We start from the raw sequence: 23,080 nt of genomic DNA, 5'->3' as shown, positions 1-23,080 counted from the left end.
CCAGCATGCTTTGCAATCCAGGCAGACCCATAAAGCTGAAGCTGAAAACGTGCAAATGGACAGCGCACGAAACAGGACGTGATGTAAAACCAAGACATCGTGCGCATCAATCTTTCTGTGAGGCACCACCGCACCATGCTGGAAGGGGGTTATAACACTAAACACAAACAGACTCCCCGAAACCATTTCAGACAGTTCAACTGGAGATGGAAAAGCATACTAAGCCAACCGCACCTCATTTCACTGCTGAACATGGGACAAAGACGAAAAACAAAATGGCCACCGTTCTTGGAGGGTAAATTACCTCAACCTTGCGTCCTTCCACCAGAGTTCCGTGGAGAGCGGCTCTGGCCTTCTCAGCGTCCACGCTCGTCTCAAACGTCACAAAGCCAAAACCCTAGAGGGAATGGGGTTTAGGATGGAAAGAGAAGGGGATGGAGAGAAAATGAGAGGGTTGGAATATAAGGGAAGGATAAGGGAGATGAAGAAATATGCGTAAGCTATGTCCATTCTGTGCAGAGTATTATGTAACTTAAAATGAACAGGTTTGGTATTTTGATGTGTACATGTCATACCTTCGATCCTCTCTCGTTGAATATGATCTCTACGTCGAGGATCTTTCCAAATTGCTGAAGAAAAAGGGGGGGGACAACATCAATAAGCATGGCACTGCAAACTACTGCATTGAAAATGAAATACAAAAATTGAACACAAGGCGTCAGTATTGTACCGGACATATAAACTAGCAGAAATCATGCTGTTCTTTTTAATGATCAGTTCTATTCCTCTTAGTGCCTCTCTTAATTCTCTGCTCATTTCCCTGCTCCATGTTAAGGAAGTTTTACTAAAACACTAATTTAAAAAGTCCTAAAATGGATGTAGCAATCACAGATTGCTCCTTTAATCACTAACTAGAATGTCAGGGTTGTGGATGGGGAAAAGGACAATGTTCCTGGTCTCGTACCCCAAACATCTGCCGGAGGTCAGGGTCTCTGAAGCGGAAGGGAATGTTGGAGACGTGGAGGCGTTTGGGGGTCCCCTTCTCTGAGTCGTCCCCTACGGACCCCCCGCCACCACCTCCTCCTGTAACCACCAACTGGGTATCAATCTGTGACGACACATCTGACTGTTGTGAGAAAGAAAGAGTGAGAGAGGCAGAGAGACACACAGAGAGAGAGAGAGAGAGAGAGAGAGAGAGAAAGTAGGGATTTAATAGACACTTACTCCATCATTCACAGCGTGAAACAAACTCACTTGTAAAGTTTGTGCAAATAAAAAAGCCAACAAACTCACGTGGGTCGTTAAGCTGTTTGGGACGCTTGTCGGGGTGTTAAGGCCTGCCTGTCCGGCCTCCACCGACCCCTGGATGGCCCCTGCGGCGTACAGACTGGCCCCGTACTCCAGGGCCAAGCCGTTCTGGGGGGGCGGAGGGGGAGGAGGGGGGAAGGCGGAGAAGGATGGGGGGACGAGACCCTCTTGACCACCTGCTGCATCCTGAGAGCCCTGAGGGTGGGTAGGAGGGAGAGAGAGAGAGAGGTGAGTGGTCTTAAGTAACTGGCTGGCTAAACTCCAGCGTATTCCTTTACCGACAGAGAGCCGGAGAGAGAGCCGGAGAGAACATCACTAGGGGTAAGACCACTTTCCCAAGAGGTTCAGTTTAAAAGGCTTACAGGCACGGATATTATATTTCCATCCCCCCCGGTGTGTGTGTGTACTGTTGTCCATTAAATATTCACTACAGGCCCATCTATTATTGAGGGGGTCAGCAGCTTCCACACAGAGAAGCAGCACAATGGATGGCGACGCCCACACACAGACACACACAGATAGACACACACACACCTCAACACACTAACTCTGACACGCAAACGCCCACATGCCTAAACATTCAAAGGCTGACTGTTGGATAACGGCTGTGCTATAATCTAATGCCCACAACTACCCGAAATACTCTCATAAACACACACACTCGAGAGCATTCCTAGCTTACTGGCAGAGGGGCATCGCTACCCTAAATGGAAATGGTGAGAGTGCTGAAAGAGATGGCGGAGAGACAAGAGGAGGAGAGGAAAGGGGGATGGGATATGGAGAGGGAAAGGACAGGAGAGGTGAAGACTGACAGAAAAGTCCTGCTACTAATCCATGAAATACTAGATTCAACATGTTTCATTCATTTACTATATCAGACTGCTAGAAACGGGTTTGGCTTAGATTGTTGACAACATATAACTATATATAGTCTCCAAATGTTTATTGAAAACAAATACATTTGCACAATGAGCTCTTGTTGTCTCTCAAATACATTGTTAGTTGTAGGTTAGCTAGCTAGCAAATGTTTTGCCATATTAGCATTCACATGAAATTAGTCAAAAGAAGACATGATATCACAGCCGTGGTCCCATGGGGCTCGGTTAGTAGAGCATGGCGCTTGCAACACCAGGGTTGTGGGTTCGATTCCCACGGGGGACCAGTACGAAAATGTATGTATTCACTACTGTAAATCGCTCTCGATAAGAGCGTCTGCTAAATGACTTCAATGTAAAATCAATAACAAGAAAACTATCAGAATGTCAGCTTCTGGGGCCTCCCGGGTGGCGCAATGGTCTAAGGCACTGCATCGTTAGCTGTGCCACCAGAGACTCTGGGTTCGAGCCCAGGCTCTGTCGCGACCGGGAGGCCCATGGGGCGGCGCACAATTGGCCCAGCGTCGTCCGGGTTAGGGAGGGTTTGGCCGGTAGGGATATCCTTGTCTCATCGCGCACTAGCGACTCCTGTGGCGGGCCGGGCGCAGTGCACGCTGACCAGGTCACTAGGTGTACAGTGTTTCCTCCGACACATTGGTGCGGTTGGATACGCGCTGGGTTAAGAAGCAGTGCGGCTTGGTTGGGTTGTGTTTCGGAGGACGCATGGCTCTCGACATTCGCCTCTCCCGAGTCCGTGCGGGAGTTGTACCAATGAGACAAGACAGTAACTACTAACATTTGGATACCACGGAAAAGGGGGTAAAAATATTTTTGCAAGAAAAAAAGAATGTCAGCTTCTTGTCATTGTTGCTAGCTAGCTGACAACTTGTGACATTGTCTATAGATAATGACAAGCATCAGTTGATATAGCAATAATGGTGTGATATCTAAACACAACATCTGTCTGTGTCTGTGTGTGATGGGGTGAAGCGTTTCCCTGCTGTGTAGTACAATACATCCAGAATCCCTGAGGGAGTGTTAGGACAGAGTGTGTGTGTGTGTGTGTGTGCCATCTGTTTAAGCTCCTGACCTTTCGCTGCCTTGCACCTGTGACAAGCTGGGGACGCTGGGCAAGCCTGGGTCATTTTGATTCTTACAGAACAGAAAAATAAAGAAAAAAACCCAGGGCAAACCCCAAGCTCCTTTCCCACTGTACATGTTTCTAACCGTGGCTTGTTCTATGTAGACTTGGAGAAAGCCTTGAAGCTAAAATATTGGCAAATAATATCCCATTCTATTCCCTTGATTTGTTTTTCAATTCTGCCAAACCGAAACAGAAAAATAGAGCAACCTTGAGCCTTCCATTTTAGCTGAACGACTGCATGACCTTTCAAAGAGAATATTAATGTTCCATTTTCCACACAGGCCATCCACAGCTCTGATACTGCACACCATGGGTATCTCCCAAATGGAGCCCTGTTCCCTGTATAGTGCACTTATTTTGACCAGAGCCCTGTGGGCATCAACTGGAATATGGTCTCCTGGTCTGTCAGGCCTTGTGTGATTTAGACTAACTTGCTTTGTCATTCTCTCTGGAGAAGAGCATCTGCTGAATACATACATAGATTGCGTAACGAAGAGGGGGATGGCTGAGAGAGGGATGGATGGCGAAAGAGCGGGACGGGGAGAGGGAGAGATATTGTCACTCTGATGCAGGGTGTCCTGTAGACAGATATGTGTCACGCATCTTGTCAGCACACACTTGTAAACGTGTGTGTGTGTGTCCCTGGTTGTGTAAGCTTATGCCGTCAGTTCAGCGGAGCCTGTGATTCAGAGGCAGTAGCTGCAGCTGACTTACTTTCGGGTCAGTTAGCGCCGGCTAGCTAGTGTGTTTGAGGAGCCTGGCATGTTAGAAAATGGACTCCTCTGCCCCGTCTGACTGCAGCAGTGTCACTGTGTGCGCGTGTGTAGATAACCGCGGCTAACCAGGCCAGATCTAGGCCTTTTGACACGAATAATGACTTTTCAGGGACCTCTTTGTCTAATGGGTGTATGGCATAAGTCTACAGAACTGGAGTGTATGAAGAATGGGGGTAGGTGGCATTCAATGGATACTACTGAACTGTAAATGATGCAGAAATTGAAAGGTGCAGTTCTGTTGTCAGTACATTAGACACGGAACATAACAGTATACAATTCAAAATACTATTTATTACATTCTTGGCACGTTTACCAGCTATCTATACATTCTTAACATAAAGAACAGTAAAAGAAACCCTTCCCTTCCTTCCTTGTTAAATAATTCCATCCTCCTAAGCCGCCCCCTCTCCCCATCACTCTCCTCCCTCCCACTCGCTCTCCTCCTGCTGCTGCTGTTCTCCCTGTCCTCCCCCTCAACTCCACCCTTTTTTTTTTTACGCTTCATTAAATCCAGACGGGACCCTTGCATCCACCCCCCCCAGTCAACCTCGCTGCCAGGCAGCCTCGTAGCAACAGAACATTAGCTCGCCCTGTAAACTCCTCCCACTCCACATCTCCTTATAGGGTAACATGTCTGCTTGTCATGAAGACCCTCTCACTCCGCCCCCACATCCATTTCCTTGTAGGGTCTTATGCAAGCTCCAGATTATCACGTGCACACCACGTTCTCTGTCATCTCTCCTGTATTGTGTCTGCTATTAATGGTCTGTTGGGCTCCGGTGCAACTCTTTATGAAAAGGTACACATTCAAGACAGACATGGTTGACAATATCTGTCGGTCAATATTGCTTTACCGTACCGCTTGTCAACCATGCAACTACGCACGCAGCCCCAGACAAACAAACACAACACAGGTGAACACACAAACAGGAGTCTATTGACACTACATATGACGTTCCTCCTCTTCTAACACATTGTCATTGACCATGGAACTAGTTTGTCTTGTTCAGAAGACACGGAGTGCTCAATACCAATCTGACTCTCACATGGCTTTCCCATCGCCAACGTGTTCATGTGTGTACATAAGCTAGTGCCTAGATGACCGTTGTACGGTCAATCACACTGTGCACTGAGCGGTTGTAGCTAGGCTTGTTGGATTTCACATCCTGCCCGCCTTTGGAAAGTGCATCATTAGTTTTCAATAGCAAATCAGTTTAGCGCTGCCATAGAGTGGATACAAATGAACATTCAAAATGGACCTCCGCAAAGAAGACTTCCACAATCCCAATAGTAGAACGGTTTTGCAGTGTTAACCGGACCCATTACATAATCCATTGTTATTACATTTGAAGCATGGCTCAGGACACTGTGTATGCTTCATGCCCATGTGGGCCTGTGCAAAGTTGTTACACTTCCTAGTGACACTTCACGCCTACCTCGATCAATGAATGGTCGTCATAGCAACAACACTAATAGACCATTTTGAAGAAAGGGGGCAGAATCATAAATCACCGGTACTGTAGGCCTTTGAAGAATGTCAAGAGCTTTTGACCTCCATAGTTTAAGTGTGTGTGTGTGTGTGTGTGTTTGTGTGTGGTGAGCCAGGTAGGCGTCTCTCCCATGCCTTAGGGCACACGCTTGGGTGGGGCTCTGCAAATATTTCTCTATTTCTCCAACCCTCTCCCTTTCTCTCAGTGCTAGGCTATCCCTATTAGCACAAAGAGCTCTGTAATAAAAGCACACCTTAAAACAGAAGCTATAATTTACTGTGCCAGTGCTACTCCACAAACAAACAAAATCCCCCTTTCAAGTGAATTGCAACTTTTGGATCCACAGAACTGCAATGTCAGCGATTCAACATTCTATTACGTCACGCAACAAACTAGCTTTATCCGGTGAGCTATCCTTCTCACTGTCTAGATGATCATCTACCTCCCTTATCCATATACATTTCTCTATCAGTCCATCTGTGTATAATCTATCCTTTAGGAACAACTATGACTCCTATGGGCCTTCCTGCAAAGACAAAAGGTGGGCTGTCTGTCACCTTTCATTTCAATTTACATTCTACTGTTTCCCCTCTCTCCGTCCCATCCCCCTCTTTCTGGGGCTCTTGAAGGAAAACATTGAGATAACAGCTGCTAGGGCCCCAGGGAGAGGCACAGGGAAAAGAGGTCAAACAGTAAAGGGAGCAGGATTCAAAGGTACTGCTGAAAGAAGTGTACAGGCCAACGCATGAACGCAGGCAGAGCACTAACCAGGGTAGTCAGTCAGACACTGGTGGAACACACTGATGGGACCACTGAGTCACCCCTCCAATATAATGATATGACGATAGTCTGACACACACACACGAGAGTCTCGACCTTCAACAAAGTGTGTGTGAGTGAGTGAGTGAGTGAGTGAGTGAGTGAGTGAGTGAGTGAGTGAGTGAGTGAGTGAGTGAGAGATAGAGAGAGAGAGATAAGAGAGTGAGGCGGTATTGGTTGAGAAGAAAGAGAGATCAAGACAGAGAGAGACAGACAGAAAGAGAGACCGACAGAGAGTGAGACCGACAGAGAGTGAGACAGAGCGAGAGAGCTGTTCTTGGGGCACCTGTCCCTTTCGCTCAGAGCATAGAAGGATACGTATACAGACAGCTGCAGAATTTATTTACCCTCTTTTGCTCTCCTCCCTCCTATTCCCACTCTCCTCCCTCCTATTCCCACTCTCCTCCCTCCTATTCCCACTCTCCTCCCTCCTATTCCCACTCTCCTCCCTCCTATTCCCACTCTCCTCCCTCCTATTCCCACTCTCCTCCCTCCTATTCCCACTCTCCTCCCTCCTATGCCCCTATACGCAAGCATGTCTTGCGGCTTACTCAGATCCCGAGGACAGTGCAGGCTAGAGGCCTGTACTTACGCGGTCATCTTACTCTCACACACGTACACATCCCTTTCCCTGTTCTCCAGAATTGCAGGAACAAATATTCCCGTCCATATGTGCTGCATATAAACATAAATGCTACGAAGCATGAATTGAGAAGCCAGAGTACAAATGTAGCCAGTGAACGTATCTGTTAGCACTAGAGGCCCAGGGCAAGAGAACAGATGCCATGACAATACGGTACAGCAAAGCTCACACAGCATATTATAATACAGATTCCATCTTCAAAGGCTCCCATCTCTGTCCCTCTCCTAGTGCAGCGCAGTATCCCAGTGTCTATTTCCTATTTACCGACGCTTCTGACTGATGATTTGGTGGAAAGCCATGCATGAAATGGCCTCACTAGCACACCGCTCAAGTAAAAGGGGTCAAACACAACGCTTGGCATTTGCGCTGAATGAAGAAATCGCTGCTGCTAAAGAACAGACAAACCTAGTTTATGTAATTTAATTGTTGTTCCTTTAAAAATAGCAACCGAAACACAGTAGAATAAGCCTTGCATTTCAAGATAGGAACTCACCGACAACACGGAAGGATAGTACAGTCCCATCATCGTATTTGTGCAAAAACTTGAAATATCCGTTTATCCTCGCTCTCCTTTCCTCCTCTCTATCCGAGTACGTGTCCCCTCTCCAGCTCACTCTCCCGTCTATCTGTCGCTCTTCACAGATTCAAAATCTCCCTCCTCTTCCCTCGCTTGCTCCGTATACCATGCCAATCCCCCCTCCCCACCTCCTCCGCTCTCTCTGTCCCTGTCACTCTCCCTCGTTCACTTTTTTTCTCTATTGTGCTTTCCTTCCCTCAACCCCCAGCCTTCTGTTTCTCTGTCGTGCTGTTGCCTGTTCACTGCTCATCCCTCTCTCTCTCCCTCTCTCACCCAGATAGCCTGATGCTCCCCAGCCACACTTCCTCCTCCCCTCCCCTTACGACGCCTCCTTTCCCTTGCTGTCACACCTGCAAACTTTCCCCTCCCCTACTTCCCTCTCTCCCTCCGTGTCGCAGTATCTCCCTCCCCCCTGTTCTCTTTCTCTCCATGTAGGTGAGTTAAACTGGGGCTGCTCGCACCACTGGGAGACTAAAGAGAGAACAGAAGCTTTGTTTCCCTCCTTCCTCTCCTTTCTGTTTTTCTCACACTCTCTCTCCGTCTCCTGCGTGACACTCTCTAGGCTCTTCCATCGGAAAGTCTTTGATCACCTCGTCTCATGCTGTCAGTGACAGTTTAGCAGCTCTACCCCGGGGGGCTCTGTGAGCGACTTGTCATCGTCTCATGTTTTTAACCTCTTCAGGCCAACATCCCCTCACGATACCGCCGTGGTCCAAATGGCTTTTTCCTCTATACTGCTTCCTTGAGCAAGAGTCATTTAAGAATGGACAAATTCTAGGTATTTTCAGTTAAAAGATACCATGCCATTGTTTTCCTTTAGCTGTCATTCCACACTACACAGAGGTATACAGTAAGTGGACATGAGGACAGTCTGTATTCTTCTATTTGGCCGCAGAACAACAACCAAGGATATAGAGATATATAGATAGTGGAATGGGAATACCCATTCTAGTAATTCTAATTCCATGCATACATTGTCAACCATGTAAAAGGTTGATGATGAACGATGTTACACGACATCCGTAGTGCGAGGGAGCGGGGGATAAAGAGAGAGGGATGAGGGGATTATGGAAAGAGCATGGAGGATGAATGGAGGATGATCTGAGGATTAACAACACCAACTAAACCACCTAATAACACAATCAGCCTCTAAAACACACCCAGGTAAACACACTGGACATACGGTACACACACATTTATGAGGTAGGCCCCTATGTATTGTTTTTATTGTCATATGGGCTGTGTTGACTGCAGGGTACACACACAAACAGTTTGTATCTCAGTTAGTAGTGTTTCCACTAGGATTTATTTCAGCAGCGGTGGCAAATACTTTATTATCTGGTTCAAGTTTACATTGAAAAAGACCAAATTTTTTTTCTAAATAAAATAATTATACATACATACAGTTGAAGTCGGAAGTTTACATACACTTAGGTTGGAGTCATTAAAACTTGTTTTTCAACCACTCCATAACTTTCTTGTTACCAAACTATAGTTTTGGCAAGTCAGTTAGGACATCTACTTTGTGCATGACAAGTCATTTTTCCAACAATTGTTTACAGACAGATTATTTCACTGTATCACAATTCAGAAGTTTACATACACTAAGGTGACTATGCCTTTAAACAACTTGGAAAATTCCAGAAAATGATGTCATTAGAAGCTTCTGATGGGCTAATTGACATTATTAGATTCAATTGGAGGTATACCTGTGGATGTATTTCAAGGCTTACCTTCAAACTCAGTGCCTCTTTGCTTGACATTATGGGAAAATCAAAAGAAATCAGCCAAGACCTCAGGAAAAAAACTTGTAGACCTCGACAAGTCTAGTTCATCCTTGGGAGCAATTTCCAAACGCCTGAAGGTACCACGTTCAACTGTACAAACAATAGTACACAAGTATAAACACCATGGGACCACACAACCGTCATACCGCTCAGGAAGGAGATGCGTTCTGTCTCCTAGAGATGAACGTGCTTTGGTGCGAAAAGTGCAAATCAATCCCAGAACAACAGCAAAGGACCTTGTGAAGATGCTGGAGGAAACAGGTACAAAAGTATCTATGTCCACAGTAAAACGAGTCCTATATCAACATAACCTGAAATGCTGCTCAGCAAGGAAGAAACCACTGCTCCAAAATCACCATAAAAAAAGCCAGACTACGGTTTGCAACTGCACATGGGGACAAAGATTGTACTTTTTGGGAAAAAAATAGAACTGTTTGGCCATAGTGACCATTGTATGTTTGGAGGAAAAAGGGGGAGGCTTGCAAGCCGAAGAACACCATCCCAACCGTGAAGCACGGGGTGGCAGCATCATGTTGTAGGGGTGCTTTTCTGCAGGAAGGACTGGTGCACTTCACAAAATAGATGGCATCATGAGGTAGGAAAATTATGTGGATATATTGAAGCAACATCTCAAGACATCAGTCACTAAGTTAATCTTGGTCGCAAATGCGTCTTCCAAATGGACAATGACCCCAAGCAAGTTGTGGCAAAATGGTTTAAGGACAACAAAGTCAAGGTATTGGAGTGGCCATCACAAAGCCCAGACCTCAATCCTATAGAAAATTTGTGGGCAGAACTGAAAAAGCACATGCGAGCAAGGAGGCCTACAAACCTGACCCAGTTACACCAGCTCTGTCAGCAGGAATGGGCCAAAATTCACCCAACTTATTGTGGGAAGCTTGTGGGAGGCTACCCGAAACATTTGACCCAAGTTAAACAATTTAAAAGGCAATGCTACCAAATACTAATCGAGTGTATGTAAACTTCTGATCCACTGGGAACGTGATGAAAGAAATAAAAGCTGAAATAAATCCCTCTCTACACTATTATTCTGACATTTCACATTCTTAAAATAAAGTGGTGATCCTAACTGACCAAAGAAAGGGATTTTTTACTCTGATTAAATATCAGGAGTTGTGAAAAACAGAGTTTAAATCTATTTGGCTATGATGTATGTAAACTTCCGACTTCAACTGTACATACATAATATATATATATGAGCATATAGGCAAAACGCTGTAGTATATACTCAAAACAAACTATTATAGAGAAGGTTATTCAGGAGGGGTTGGGTTATGTGTGGAAGAAACATTTCAGTTGAATGCATTCAGATGTACAACTGACGAGGTATCCCCCTTTCCCTTATATGAAGTTGTCAGGCTCCCAATCAGAAATGATCTGCATCCACATCACCACCGTGTGGCTTGAAGAGCTTAGAAAATAACTTCAATATGTCCTTGCCCATATATGGAAGAGGACAATGGAGGACGTAAGATAATGAAAATATATCATACAATATGCAAATGTCTCACATGTATGGATTTACGTTAAGGTGACTGTCGTCTTACCTGACTGTGGGTTGGGTATCCATGGTAACCAAGGGTCAGGGGGTCATTGTTCTGAAAGAGAAGAGAGCAGACATTTAAAAACAAGAAAAATTTATTTAGTCTGTCTGGCCGAAAACAAAAAGGTCACCAACTACACAAAGGTCACCAATTATTATCATTTTTTACATCAACATTTGACCCGTTTTTGTGTGTCCGTTTTAAGTTGTATGATCTTCACTCCTTTATTCTCTCTTTCCAGCCAATTATCCCTCTCTCCTCACCAGTATATTCCATGTTCCAGTTAATTGATGCATTAATGGCCACACTAATCAAATTAATTCTGCCTGTGCCTCACACACCCCTCTAGCTAGCTCCTCCACTCAATGTCCTGGTGTGTCCTCTTCCTCTCACGCCAGTGGAGCTATTGTGTGTTAGTTAGGAGAGATAAGAGGACAGGGAGAGAGAGAGAAAGAATGTGAGGGAGGAGGGGCATAAAAAGAGAGACTCACCGTGGCGCTGAAATCAGAAATAGGTCACAAGTGTCATGGAGTATACTGCCTCCCTCACATCATCTGCCCTGATGCAACCCGCTGTCAGATTCCTCTCATTTATTTGCTCTGTTATAATTGGTGGGGGTGGTGTTGCAAGAGAAAGAGAGAGATGTAGACTAGCTACCAAATATTTGGTGAGTAATTGCCTAGTGTCCTCATTAAGCTCTCCTTTACCCCCATTGTGCTATCAGTTAATGTTAGGTTACCCGATGTTAATTAAGCTGCGACTGTCTGTTATAAAACATGCACTTGTAACGCACTTTATTCACACGCATAACACCATGTACTGGCATTTATGCAGTGTGTTCTATCAAAATACGGCATGAGTTGGTTTTACATTAATTACTATACGCTCGGTTTGAGAGGAATAAAATACATAGGCATAGCTGTGTCTGTGTATCGCTACATCAAAACCATCTCTCATTTCTGTTTTTCTCCTCCCGCCATCCCTCCCCCTCATCTCCCTTTCATCTGGAACCAATGTCCCTCGCCTGTGTTGTCCCCGGAGGGAACACTTTGCTCCGCGCGCATCACAGCTTGAGCCCTCACAATGAGCGCCGTAGCCATCTACCTCAAGCCACAGGCGCCGTTACACAAAACACTCCATCACAATACTTTTTATGGGATTCAAAAGTAGAAAGTAGAGAGAAGAGCTGCTACGCTCGCTCACTGCCGTTTGAGTAAGTGTCCTGGAGAGCCAAAAATGTACTTAGCGAGAACAGACTTTTGAGGCAACAGTAAATTATTAATTGCCTTTTAGAAGCCTGACTAACATGAATAAAGTATAAACATCTATTTGAAAGGGAGGGTAAATTCCCCGAACTGTGTTGTAGTCATGAAGGCAGACATGCAATAATCCAGACACATTTTTTAAGGGGCACCGCGAAATCGGATAATTATGTTGAAAGATCTATGGGGGAAGGGCCGGGGCGAGACGGTAAAAACACATCTGGAATAAATATTTCTGGAAAAGCTCAAAAAAAAGGAGGGCGATCGAGGAGAATGAAGGGATGAAAAGGAGGGAGGAGTGGAAAGTGAGGGAGGAACCTGGGCTAGACGAATAGAGAGAGAAATAGGAATAGGGTTAAAAAAAAAACTGTCCAAAGGAGACGAGGACTCCGTCCCAAATAGCACCGCATTCCCTACAAAGTCCCTATGGCTCTGGTTAGAGCAGTGCACTATATAGGGTGCCATTTGGGATGCAGACAAGAACAAAGACAGTAAGTCATACATAAGCAGAGTCATGCACTTAATTTCCTTAAGGAGGAGACGAGGAGGGAAAAGGAGAGGGGGAGGAAAGAGAGGAGAGAGTAGAGGAGGGAAGAGGAGAGTAGAGGAGGGAAGAGGAGAGTAGAGGAGGAGGGAAAAGGAGAGCTGAACAGAACATGTCCACTCAGACAAACACTAATACAAACATATACACACACTCTCGCTCACATTCAGACACGCACATACAGGCATGCTCTCTGGATAACAGCTTTGCTATAATCTAAACGCACACAACGGCCCAAAATACTTTCATAAATACACACACACCAGTTGTGCTATCCCCACACATGACAGTTAATCTACTAGAGTGACTCCATCTAGCATCTGCAGCCTTTTAAGAAACCATCCAAGTATGTAAATGCTACTTCTACTTATGCCTTCTGTCTTTGTCAAATGGACAAATTAATGGGCTATTTCTGTTTAGAGGAGAAGCTGAATAAAAGCAGAGGACAAACTCAAGGAGGGAAAAAGAGAGTGAGAGGGAGAGAGCAATCAGGAGAAAGTAACAAGATGTCTTGAAGTCAACAGATGGTGAAAGGAGGGAGGGGAAAGGGGGACTCCGGGGGGTAGGGAATGGGATAGGGCTTGATGAAGGTGAAAAAGGACCCAAAACAGAGGTATGGGTTGAGAAGGGCAAGGTGTGTGTGTGTGTGTTTGTGTGTCAACCTGAACAGGAGTTCAGTTACTTCCAATGGTCCAAGATTCTCACTCACATCACCAGTTCACAGGATTGTGGTAATCCCTTGTACACATGGACCCAGTGCCCTCCCAAAACCAGTGTGTGTGTAGTGGTGATTCTTTCATTTCACAGGCCACCTGGTTATTCACTCATCATTTGATACAGGATCACTTTCTTATGGAGTCGACTCCAAGTTGAAACCACATCAAATTTTATTCAATTTTTCCCAAAGAACTTGAGGGCCAAGAAGGCATGAGGTACCCAGGAAGATGTGACTCCATTTCAACCACAGAGCCCTTACATTCTAAGCCCCATAGCCAGCCAGAGGATCCAATAGTGTATTCTAGAACTCTATACTTCCCATTCTTGTCCCTTGACACAGAAAACCTACACTTATAGTCCTATGTTTTAGAGGGGCTTTAACTGGTCTTAGTGGATGTTGCCTGTATGTGCAGCTCTTGGATCAGTTTGAACTGTTCCTGCTGATGGTTGATGCTAGAACTGGGGCAGGAGAATCTGATGCTAGATCAGTTTATCAAGACAATGTCGACCTGTAATACACAGATAACAAATGAACCCCTGCTACACAGAACCCAAAATAAACAACTTGGGGTTGAGTCAGTGAACCTGGTGGAGGAGACCGTCATCATCCTCTCGGAGAGAAATGGGACCAAAACTAAATAAATATTCTCAAACTCACAGCAGGAGAGGAGAACATTTTTCTTGCTGACGTTTCATTCTATTTCGGTCGGGCGGACTGAAATAAAAGTACATCTGAGTGCTGCTGCTCACTACTCTGCTGACCTGGGTTCAAACACTATTCAGAATCATTCCAATTTCCAAACCATTTCATCTCTGCTTGATTGAGCTTGCCTGACTTTAATGGACCAATTGAATAGCCCCAAATGTGTAAACCCGGCCCATCTGGCTCTCCGGGCATGACTAGAGCAAACACACAAAGCATTTGAAAGATTTCAAATAGCTTTAAACCCAGGTCTGCTGCTCTGTGCTCCTCCACCTACATTAATGTTGTAGTCCAGTCATTCATCCTGGCCGCTGTCACCCCAGGCGTGTCCCTATTAGGTTAGGGACCCGGGTCGTACGCTGCGTGACAGACGCAGGGAGCTCTGCATACGGAATCAAATTGGATCCGACAACCTCGACATCTCCAACATCTCGATTTGCGGTTCTTATTCTAACCCATGCATTTTGGATTGCAGCCAAAGTGAAATATGAAGGAGGTTTTCAAAGAGCTATGCAGCTGCAGGGTAAAAATATGAAATAGCAGCTTCATAAGTGTACGATTCAGATAAACCCATTCAGGTTAGAGCTTTTATTGTTATGACTGAACTAGATGAGATTAATGAGAAGAACTAGATGAGATTAATGATAAGGACTTTTGTGACTTTAATGTGTAAAACAGCACAAGCACACTATTCCCTATTAGGGATAGTCAAAAGTAGAGCACTATGTAAGGAAATAAGGTCCCATTTGAGACACGCACACCAACTTCAATAGTGTCTATGACAAAGTGTGCAATGGCTGACGGTCCTCTGTTGTGTGATGGTGGAAAATGATGGCTCATCACCATTACCACCACATCCCATTCTACTGGCATTAACCAGAGGTCAGAGGTCATGATGTGGTGTGATGAGCAGTGTGCCAAACATTCTGTGATAACACTCAGTAGAGGGAAAGACAGAATGAGAGAGGGAGAGAAAGACCGCGTAAATGTTGAGAGAACGAGATGTGTGAGACGTGTCCAGGTACTTGACGACTTAAAAAGGAATAACGTCACATATAACACAAAACTTTCCATGATTCATCCTACCCATGGGGGAGAGGCCGGGAGGGGGTGAGGCCGGGAAGGGGAAAGAAGTTAGATTTGGAGAAATGCAAGCATGCATTTATGAAGTCATTTCTTGGAAAGCTTAGCGTCACTCTCGTTTAAGGAAGGAGCGTTTAATATCTCTTAACCTACTTTCAGCTGAAATATTAATGGAGGCATCAGGCCAGGGGAATAAGAACACAGCACCGGTACCACGCATTCACTAAGTGGAAAATTATTAACAGTACTCAATCTAATGTAGTAACAACGAACAGTCTGTATGATAATACTGTGTAAGCCTATTGATTACAATAGACCATAGGAATATAAAGCAATGTCAATAAATGTACATCACCAGCTTTTGTAGCCAAAATATGATACTAAGCTCTACCGCCTGCATTATGCAGTGTGATTAATCCTCCCCCTGTAGATAGGGATCAGTGTGGTTCTAATGCCCCCTCCTGAATGAGCGGTGATCCCGTTAGCCTAGCGAAAAAAAGCCTCTTTACTGCTGGTGATAGGGCAAATCTGCTCCCTACTACCAGGGAGGGGTGGAGAGATCTACCAGGGAGGGGTGGAGGGGGATCTACCAGGGAGGGGTGGAGGGGGGTCTACGAGGGAGGGGTGGAGGGGGGTCTACGAGGGAGGGGTGGAGGGGGGTCTACGAGGGAGGGGTGGAGGGGGGTCTTAGACCAACCCGCAGACTTTCAATACCTTTTTAGGAGCCAAGGGACCATTGCTCCATACCTCTCCCTCCCACACAAATGCAGGCACACACACACCACCTTCCATCCATGCTGTCTGTTCTAAGTGAATTAGACGCTCTAAGATCACTTTCAGCAGCCCTGTAGGAGAGTATAGTGGTGAACTGCCTCTAAAGACAGTCTCCCTCACTATTACACGAGGGCAGCAAACTGGCCAATTCCCCTCCATTACTGCTACTTACAATGGCAGAGAGAAGGGCATTTTACCTTCTGATGGATCGGTTAACTTCCCGCTGCAACTTAATGCAACGTGATACATTTAGTGCGTCACGTGACATCCTGCCTATGTATTTCTCTAGAGATGTGGAAAATGTGGGCATTTGACAACACTGAAAATGACTGGGTAGCCGGGTCAATTTGATTTGGTTGAAATAAATCTGTTGTGATGATACTGGCAGTTCCATCAATTGCATCATTAAGTGGTAAATGTCACCGCCAAGTGCAATAGACTATAGCATGTGGGTTTGACTTGTTACAGTAGGACTAAAGGACTAAATACACAACAGGCAGTGATTGTATCCCAGTCATAGAATGGGACGTCTTTGTTTAAGGTCCCCTACCCCAACCCCCCAAAATCACACACGCAAACATTTCACTCCCATTATAAACCAAATACTATTAACACCAAGACGCCAGATGAAGTACGACTGTTTTAGCATAACAAAGGTTACTTTTGTTTACATTTACTGCTATTTGAAAACATGCTTTTCTCAGTGATAGAGGCCAAATGCCGCTGCTTTCGACCGAGTATAATAATGTAACCGCTGGAGAAAGGGCATAGCCTGCATAACTAAGTAAACATGTCGTTGAATAGGCCTACAATAACAAAGGGCATCTGAAGCATTGTATCGTTTCAGGAAAATGAAAGTTTTGAGTACACTTCAAAAGACATGGCAACATTGTAGCAGCCTCCGTAGTCATCGATATTAATAGGCTATATATTGCTTGCCGAGTCCGCGGAGAGCTAAAATGCAGATAGGATACCGTAAACTACTAGTTGGCTATTGTGTGGGTCAACTCGTACACCGATCTCTCTCTGGCGACACGCTAATTAATCACACCAATAAATAGATTCAAATGGTCGGAAGATAATTAGCCTAGCGACCTCATTCGAGTGCTAGATTAAATAGCTTGGGTTAGCATGGTGTTTCCTGTGCCATGTGTGGTTTTAATGTCTACAGTAGCGAATAATTAGGCTATTAGCAGCCTATATGACATGAAAATACCAGTTTGAGATCAAAGCTATCTATAACAGCGCTTTGCGTTTTGGCTGTAAAGCATGCCAGTGGGCGTATTAATTCGAAAAACAGAGTAATTCAAATGCCCACTCCTCTCTCGGTTCCTTCTCACCTGGCCGACCTCTGCGACTACTCCAGATCCGTCAATCCGGGGACGCTTGCACTCTGCCCCGGCCGATTCCACAAGAGCTGCCGACGTCTGCGCGTCAGATCCTGGGTCTCCTCGCTTCATTCCCCGGACAGCTGCGCCAGAAGCCCCGGTCGAGTTGGGATGCACCCCGGCTATTGTGTCCTGGAGCTCTCGATCCCGGTCCATGATAGCCCGAGATACAGGCAGCATGATTGATGTTACGTCGGTCGACATTAACATTTAAAAACGCCTGATGTTCCTGGTCTAGTGCTAGAATTTTCACCTATCCTTTCTACCTTGGCCTCTGTCGAACTCTTTTCTGTGGGCAAAATTATGTTTGTAAGAAACCGATTGGGGTTTTATATAGTCTGTCCCTATGTATCCACTGTTATGCAACCCTTGATATTAAAGATGATCAGATTTGTATAATCTGATCAAGAAATTCGATATAACTAATAACTATTTGTTAATTTAAAATTTAAAATGTGTTGCCCTTACTGCCATTGATACGATGCAGGTACAAATAAATTATATACAAAATTAGTAGTTAACGTTAATTTTCACCGGTTCATAGCCTTGTGTTTAGGCCTAGCCTACTAACGTTTGTCATGTAACGTTACAGCAATATTCAGTCTGCAGAAGGCCTAGGCTATTTCATCGTTTTATTAACCTACGTAATTAACTACACTACTTAATAATGATACTGTGCCTGGAATAATATGCCCATTCACCGTTGACCCCTTATTTGTGCCAGAGACAGAACTATTTTACGAAAATACATCAACATCCTACCTCAAGCGCAGGACTAAAATCACTAAACATGTCTTCCCTGACTGCTATTGCCTTTTTCAGTCTACTCGCCAGACTTTTTCGCATGGAGAGAGGGTTATTGAAAGTCAATCCTGAAGAACCATCTCCCCATGTTAGTCTTCCGTTCTGTGTTAGATGAATTCCCAAAACAAAAGACAACAGGGCTGCGGTATTTCCTTTACCGTCTTCCCTATATTTTTTTTCGTCCTTATCCCGGTGTATTCTTGCGGCGTGTACACTACAGAAAGGAAATGATCTTCCCTCCCCCTCTGTGCTCTCGTGTAGGTCCCTCCCTCGTTCCCCTTGGACGTGCGCCCTCCTATCTTCCGTTCTCTCCCTAAAAAAAACAACGCACACACACTAGCATGGCAGCCACAAAAAAACGCAGTGTGCCGCAGTGCTTACAAACAATTAAAATGGGGGGCATGCGAGGGCCATGTTCATTTTCACAGCATTCTGAACCTAGACTTCTTTAACCAATATGAATGACGCATGATTCGCGTGCTCCTCCTTTAAAATAGACTAGAGGCCTACTAACCTGTGCTGTAGAATAAAATAAACATTTCGAAGGTGACAACATTACTCAGATAAATGTGCCATTGAGGTTATAACATGATTGCGCTCATATTATTACACAACAGCCAGTTCAAGGTCTTTGGACCCCTCAACTACAAATCAAGAGCCTCAGGAGACATTCTCTATCCTGGTTTAGAGCTTGGCTGACACCCAGTGGTCAAAACTTATGATCTTCATGGGAATTAATGACTATAGGCTGATATAATGTATGTATGTATGGGCAATATGGAAGAGATCTGCTAACTTATCTAAATACTAACCTACATTCAAAAGCCATTTTAGACAGTAATCACATTGAATGCTATAACAATGTGTGGAGCAACATTGGATATCCAGAATGTTAATTCATGCCATTGTCTAGAACCTCCATAGGCGGAGTCAGTGTGAACGTAAACAATTGAGTACAACACTGGTGGAGTCAGGCTCATGCCATCCAAACTAGACTACACTGCCTGGGAGCAAGAAACACACACAGTCTCCTTTTACGGGTTTTTATTAGTGGTGAACGAGCAGCCTTGGGCCTGGAGATGAAAACAGAGGGAGAGGAAAGAGAAGTTAAAATGGAAATGTATTAGTAAAGTTGAATCTGTTCCACTGACAAAGAGAAAATCCTACCAGTTAATCTTCCATGACTATTGCTTTCTGTCCATCTTTTCTCTGTGGAACAGAGGCAGGAAATGCATTAGTCCTCTTAAATAATTCAAGTAGCCTTAATTACAAAACCATATTTTTGCTGTGTGGCACCACACGTCAGCCTTTTGCTCCATTTCTGGGAATTAAATCATTATAAAAAAAGAAATAAACATTTCTGTGAGTTATGTATGCATCCCAAATGGTACCCTACTCCCTAGATAGTGCACTACTTTTGACCAGGGCTCTGCCGTATCCATAGCGGCTGAACATTGTGTCCGTGCGGTTCCTTACAGTCACTGGCCAAAGCATCCCTCCACACACAGGCTGCCGTCCAGCGGCGAACACACTTCAGTAGAACACATGAAGTATATCTGAGGGAAGGAGAGAGCGAGAACAGAGGAAAAGGGAGGGTCAGATGAGAAGCAAGTCAGCCACACCTACAGACAGTGCTGCTTTACTGGCCTCTGTTTTTGCCTTTGGCTAGGACTCAACACTCCTGTTGTTCATGACCATTGATAGATTAAAGGGCTAGATAGGTGAAATGAATGGTGGGAACCGGTCATGCCCTGCCAGATCACTGAGAATGAAGCAAAGAAAAAAACAGGGGAAGATGGCTACTTTTAAACTTAAGACAGCCATTGGCTCCAAGTTAAAGGTCTAGTGCAGGGGGCAGCCCTCACCTCTTCATGGTCCTCCAATGTCTGGGTCTGTCCAGAGGTGAGGAACTGGAAGGTGGAGATGGTGAACCGTCGTGTCTGGCCTTGGTGGAAGGGTGGGGGTGGAGGAGATGGGTGAGGCTTCTGAGAGGCCGGGTCCAGATGGTTAGGACATCTACAGAGGCCAGAATGTGGTTATTCATCGCAACAAGAAAAGCTCTTTCTGAAGATACTTCCCTTCTCCTCCTGTGATGGTCTGCCCACTGACAAATGTGCAGTTTGTAACTTAAATAATATAAAATTACTTTAAATTGTACCCCAAACATTAGTGAGCTACAAAAGTTTTGGAACCGTGACATTTGTTGTTCTGAAATGAAACGATTCAATGACTGAGGTGTAAGTGAAGACTGTCAGCTTTCATTTTAGGGTATTTTCATTAATATCGGATGAAACGTTTAGAAATTACAGCACTTTTTGTACATTGTCCCCTAAAATGGGGGGGGGGGGGGGACGGACGACAAATTCACTTGTTTATTAAAGTAGTCAACAGTTTAGTATTACATCCCATATTCCTAGCACTCAATGATTACATCAAGCGTGTCACTTCAAACTTGTTGGATGCATTTGCCGTTTGTTTTGGTTGCGTTTCAGATTATTTTGTGCCCACTAGAAATGAATGGTAAATAATCGATTGTGTCATTTTGAAGTCACTTATTGTAATGGTAAGAAGTTAGCACGTCTTGGGGGTATGATATTTGTGCGTCTAACTTTCACTTACGATTCATTCAGGAATATCCATAACCATGGTAGCATCCACATTAATGTAGAAGTGTTTAGAAATATTCTATTCTTATTTACAATTAAAGTGACAAGTACAATATTTATCATTCATTTCTATTGGGCACAATATAATCTGAACCACCAAAACAAACAGCGAATACATCCAACAAGTTTAATGTAATCATTGGGTGCTAGGAATATGGGAGAAAATACTTACCTGTTGACTACTTTAATACACATAAGTGAATTTGTCCCAATGCTTTTGGTCCCCTAAAAAAAAAAGGGGGAGATTACGTGCAAAAAGTGCTGTTTCTAAATGGTTCACCGATATGGATGAAAATACCCTCAAATTAAATCTGACAGTCTGCACGTTAACCTCATAGTATCATTCCAAATCCAAAGTGCTGGATTACAGAACCAAAACATTCTCTTTTTATGTAAAAAGTTTCACTGTCCCAAATACTTTGAGCTCACTATTGTTGTTGAACACAGATGTGTATGAGCCTAGAAGGTCAAAGGTAACCTTGCAGCGTACCCATTATAGAGGAGTACCCAGACAGTCTGTCCTGATCTGGGGTAGGCTACGCAGTAGTGTACCAGCAGGACCACTTTGTCATCTGGGGGGTTGAGCAGACGCACCTCAAGGTGTAAGGGTTTACCCAAGAGCATCTGCAGGGGCCGGTGGTACTGGGGGTAGAAGCTACTGTACTGCATGTCTGGAGTGGAAGTGGGGAAAGGGTGTTACTTTAATGTGTAATATAATAATGTTCATCCTTTCCAGGTGCTTGACAATGTTTCTTTGCATTCAAAGCAAATTGACATACTGTTAAATGCTCTAAAAGTAACCTTTATAAGTTTACATGCAAGACTGACCACTACCACTTGGAGTTGGAGAAACCGACAGCAGCAAAATTAGTGAGATGTGTGAGCAACTAAAGCTGCGTACCTGTGGCAATCCTGAGCTGGACCCCCAACACGCCCTGGGCCTGAATGGAGTGGCCCAGGGAGGGGGTCTTGACCAGGAAGCCAACACTCACCACAGAGCCAGGAGTGTACTGGCACTCTACCAGCAGCCTAGGAGCAACAGGAAAACAGCATGTAGGGAGGTCACAACTCAGATTACAGAATTACTTAGATACTTCATACATTCCTGCACTGAAAAAATACACTGCTCAAAAAAATAAAGGGAACACTTAAACAACACAATGTAACTCCAAGTCAATCACACTTGTGAAATCAAACTGTCCACTTAGGAAGCAACACTGATTGACAATAAATTTCACATGCTGTTGTGCAAATGGAATAGACAAAAGGTGGAAATTATAGGCAATTAGCAAGACACCCCCAATAAAGGAGTGATTCTGCAGGTGGTGACCACAGACCACTTCTCAGTTCCTATGCTTCCTGGCTGATGTTTTGGTCACTTTTCAATGCTGGCGGTGCTCTCACTCTAGTGGTAGCATGAGACTGAGTCTACAACCCACACAAGTGGCTCAGGTAGTGCAGCTCATCCAGGATGGCACATCAATGCGAGCTGTGGCAAGAAGGTTTGCTGTGTCTGTCAGCGTTGTGTCCAGAGCATGGAGGCGCTACCAGGAGACAGGCCAGTACATCAGGAGACGTGGAGGAGGCCGTAGGAGGGCAACAACCCAGCAGCAGGACCGCTACCTCCGCCTTTGAGCAGGAGGAGCACTGCCAGAGCCTTGCAAAATGACCTCCAGCAGGCCACAAATGTGCATGTGTCTGCTCAAACGGTCAGAAACAGACTCCATGAGGGTGGTATGAGGGCCCGACGTCCACAGGTGGGGGTTGTGCTTACAGCCCAACACCGTGCAGGACGTTTGGCATTTGCCAGAGAACACCAAGATTGGCAAATTCGCCACTGGCGCCCTGTGCTCTTCACAGATGAAAGCAGGTTCACACTGAGCACATGAGCACACGTGACAGACGTGACAGAGTCTGGAGACGCCGTGGAGAACGTTCTGCTGCCTGCAACATCCTCCAGCATGACCGGTTTGGCGGTGGGTCAGTCATGGTGTGGGGTGGCATTTCTTTGTGGGGCCGCACAGCCCTCCATGTGCTCGCCAGAGGTAGCCTGACTGCCATTAGGTACCGAGATGAGATCCTCAGAGCCCTTGTGAGACCATATGCTGACACATGCACATTTGTGGCCTGCTGGAGGTCATTTTGCAAGGCTCTG

At 45.1% G+C, this 23,080-nt stretch overlaps 1 protein-coding gene across 1 annotated transcript in view; it reads right to left on the bottom strand.

Moving 5' to 3' along the window:
- LOC120033053 (RNA binding protein fox-1 homolog 2-like) overlaps positions 1-18,482 on the bottom strand; it is a 34,269-nt gene extending 15,787 nt beyond the window's left edge. The window contains exons 1-6 of the mRNA XM_038979338.1: positions 17,408-18,482; positions 10,988-11,038; positions 1,294-1,503; positions 965-1,126; positions 576-629; positions 305-397 (exon numbers count right to left, since the gene is read on the bottom strand). Coding sequence (XP_038835266.1) covers positions 305-397; positions 576-629; positions 965-1,126; positions 1,294-1,503; positions 10,988-11,038; positions 17,408-17,665 — 828 coding nt within the window. The 5' untranslated portion in view covers positions 17,666-18,482. The remainder of the gene's footprint in view (positions 1-304; positions 398-575; positions 630-964; positions 1,127-1,293; positions 1,504-10,987; positions 11,039-17,407) is intronic.
- Positions 18,483-23,080: the final 4,598 nt, after the last annotated feature.

Source organism: Salvelinus namaycush, chromosome 39, assembly GCF_016432855.1.
Source record: "Salvelinus namaycush isolate Seneca chromosome 39, SaNama_1.0, whole genome shotgun sequence".
Classification (NCBI taxonomy): Eukaryota; Metazoa; Chordata; class Actinopteri; order Salmoniformes; family Salmonidae; genus Salvelinus; species Salvelinus namaycush.
Note: the sequence above shows the minus strand (reverse complement) of the source record. Positions and strands in the feature narration are given on the sequence as shown.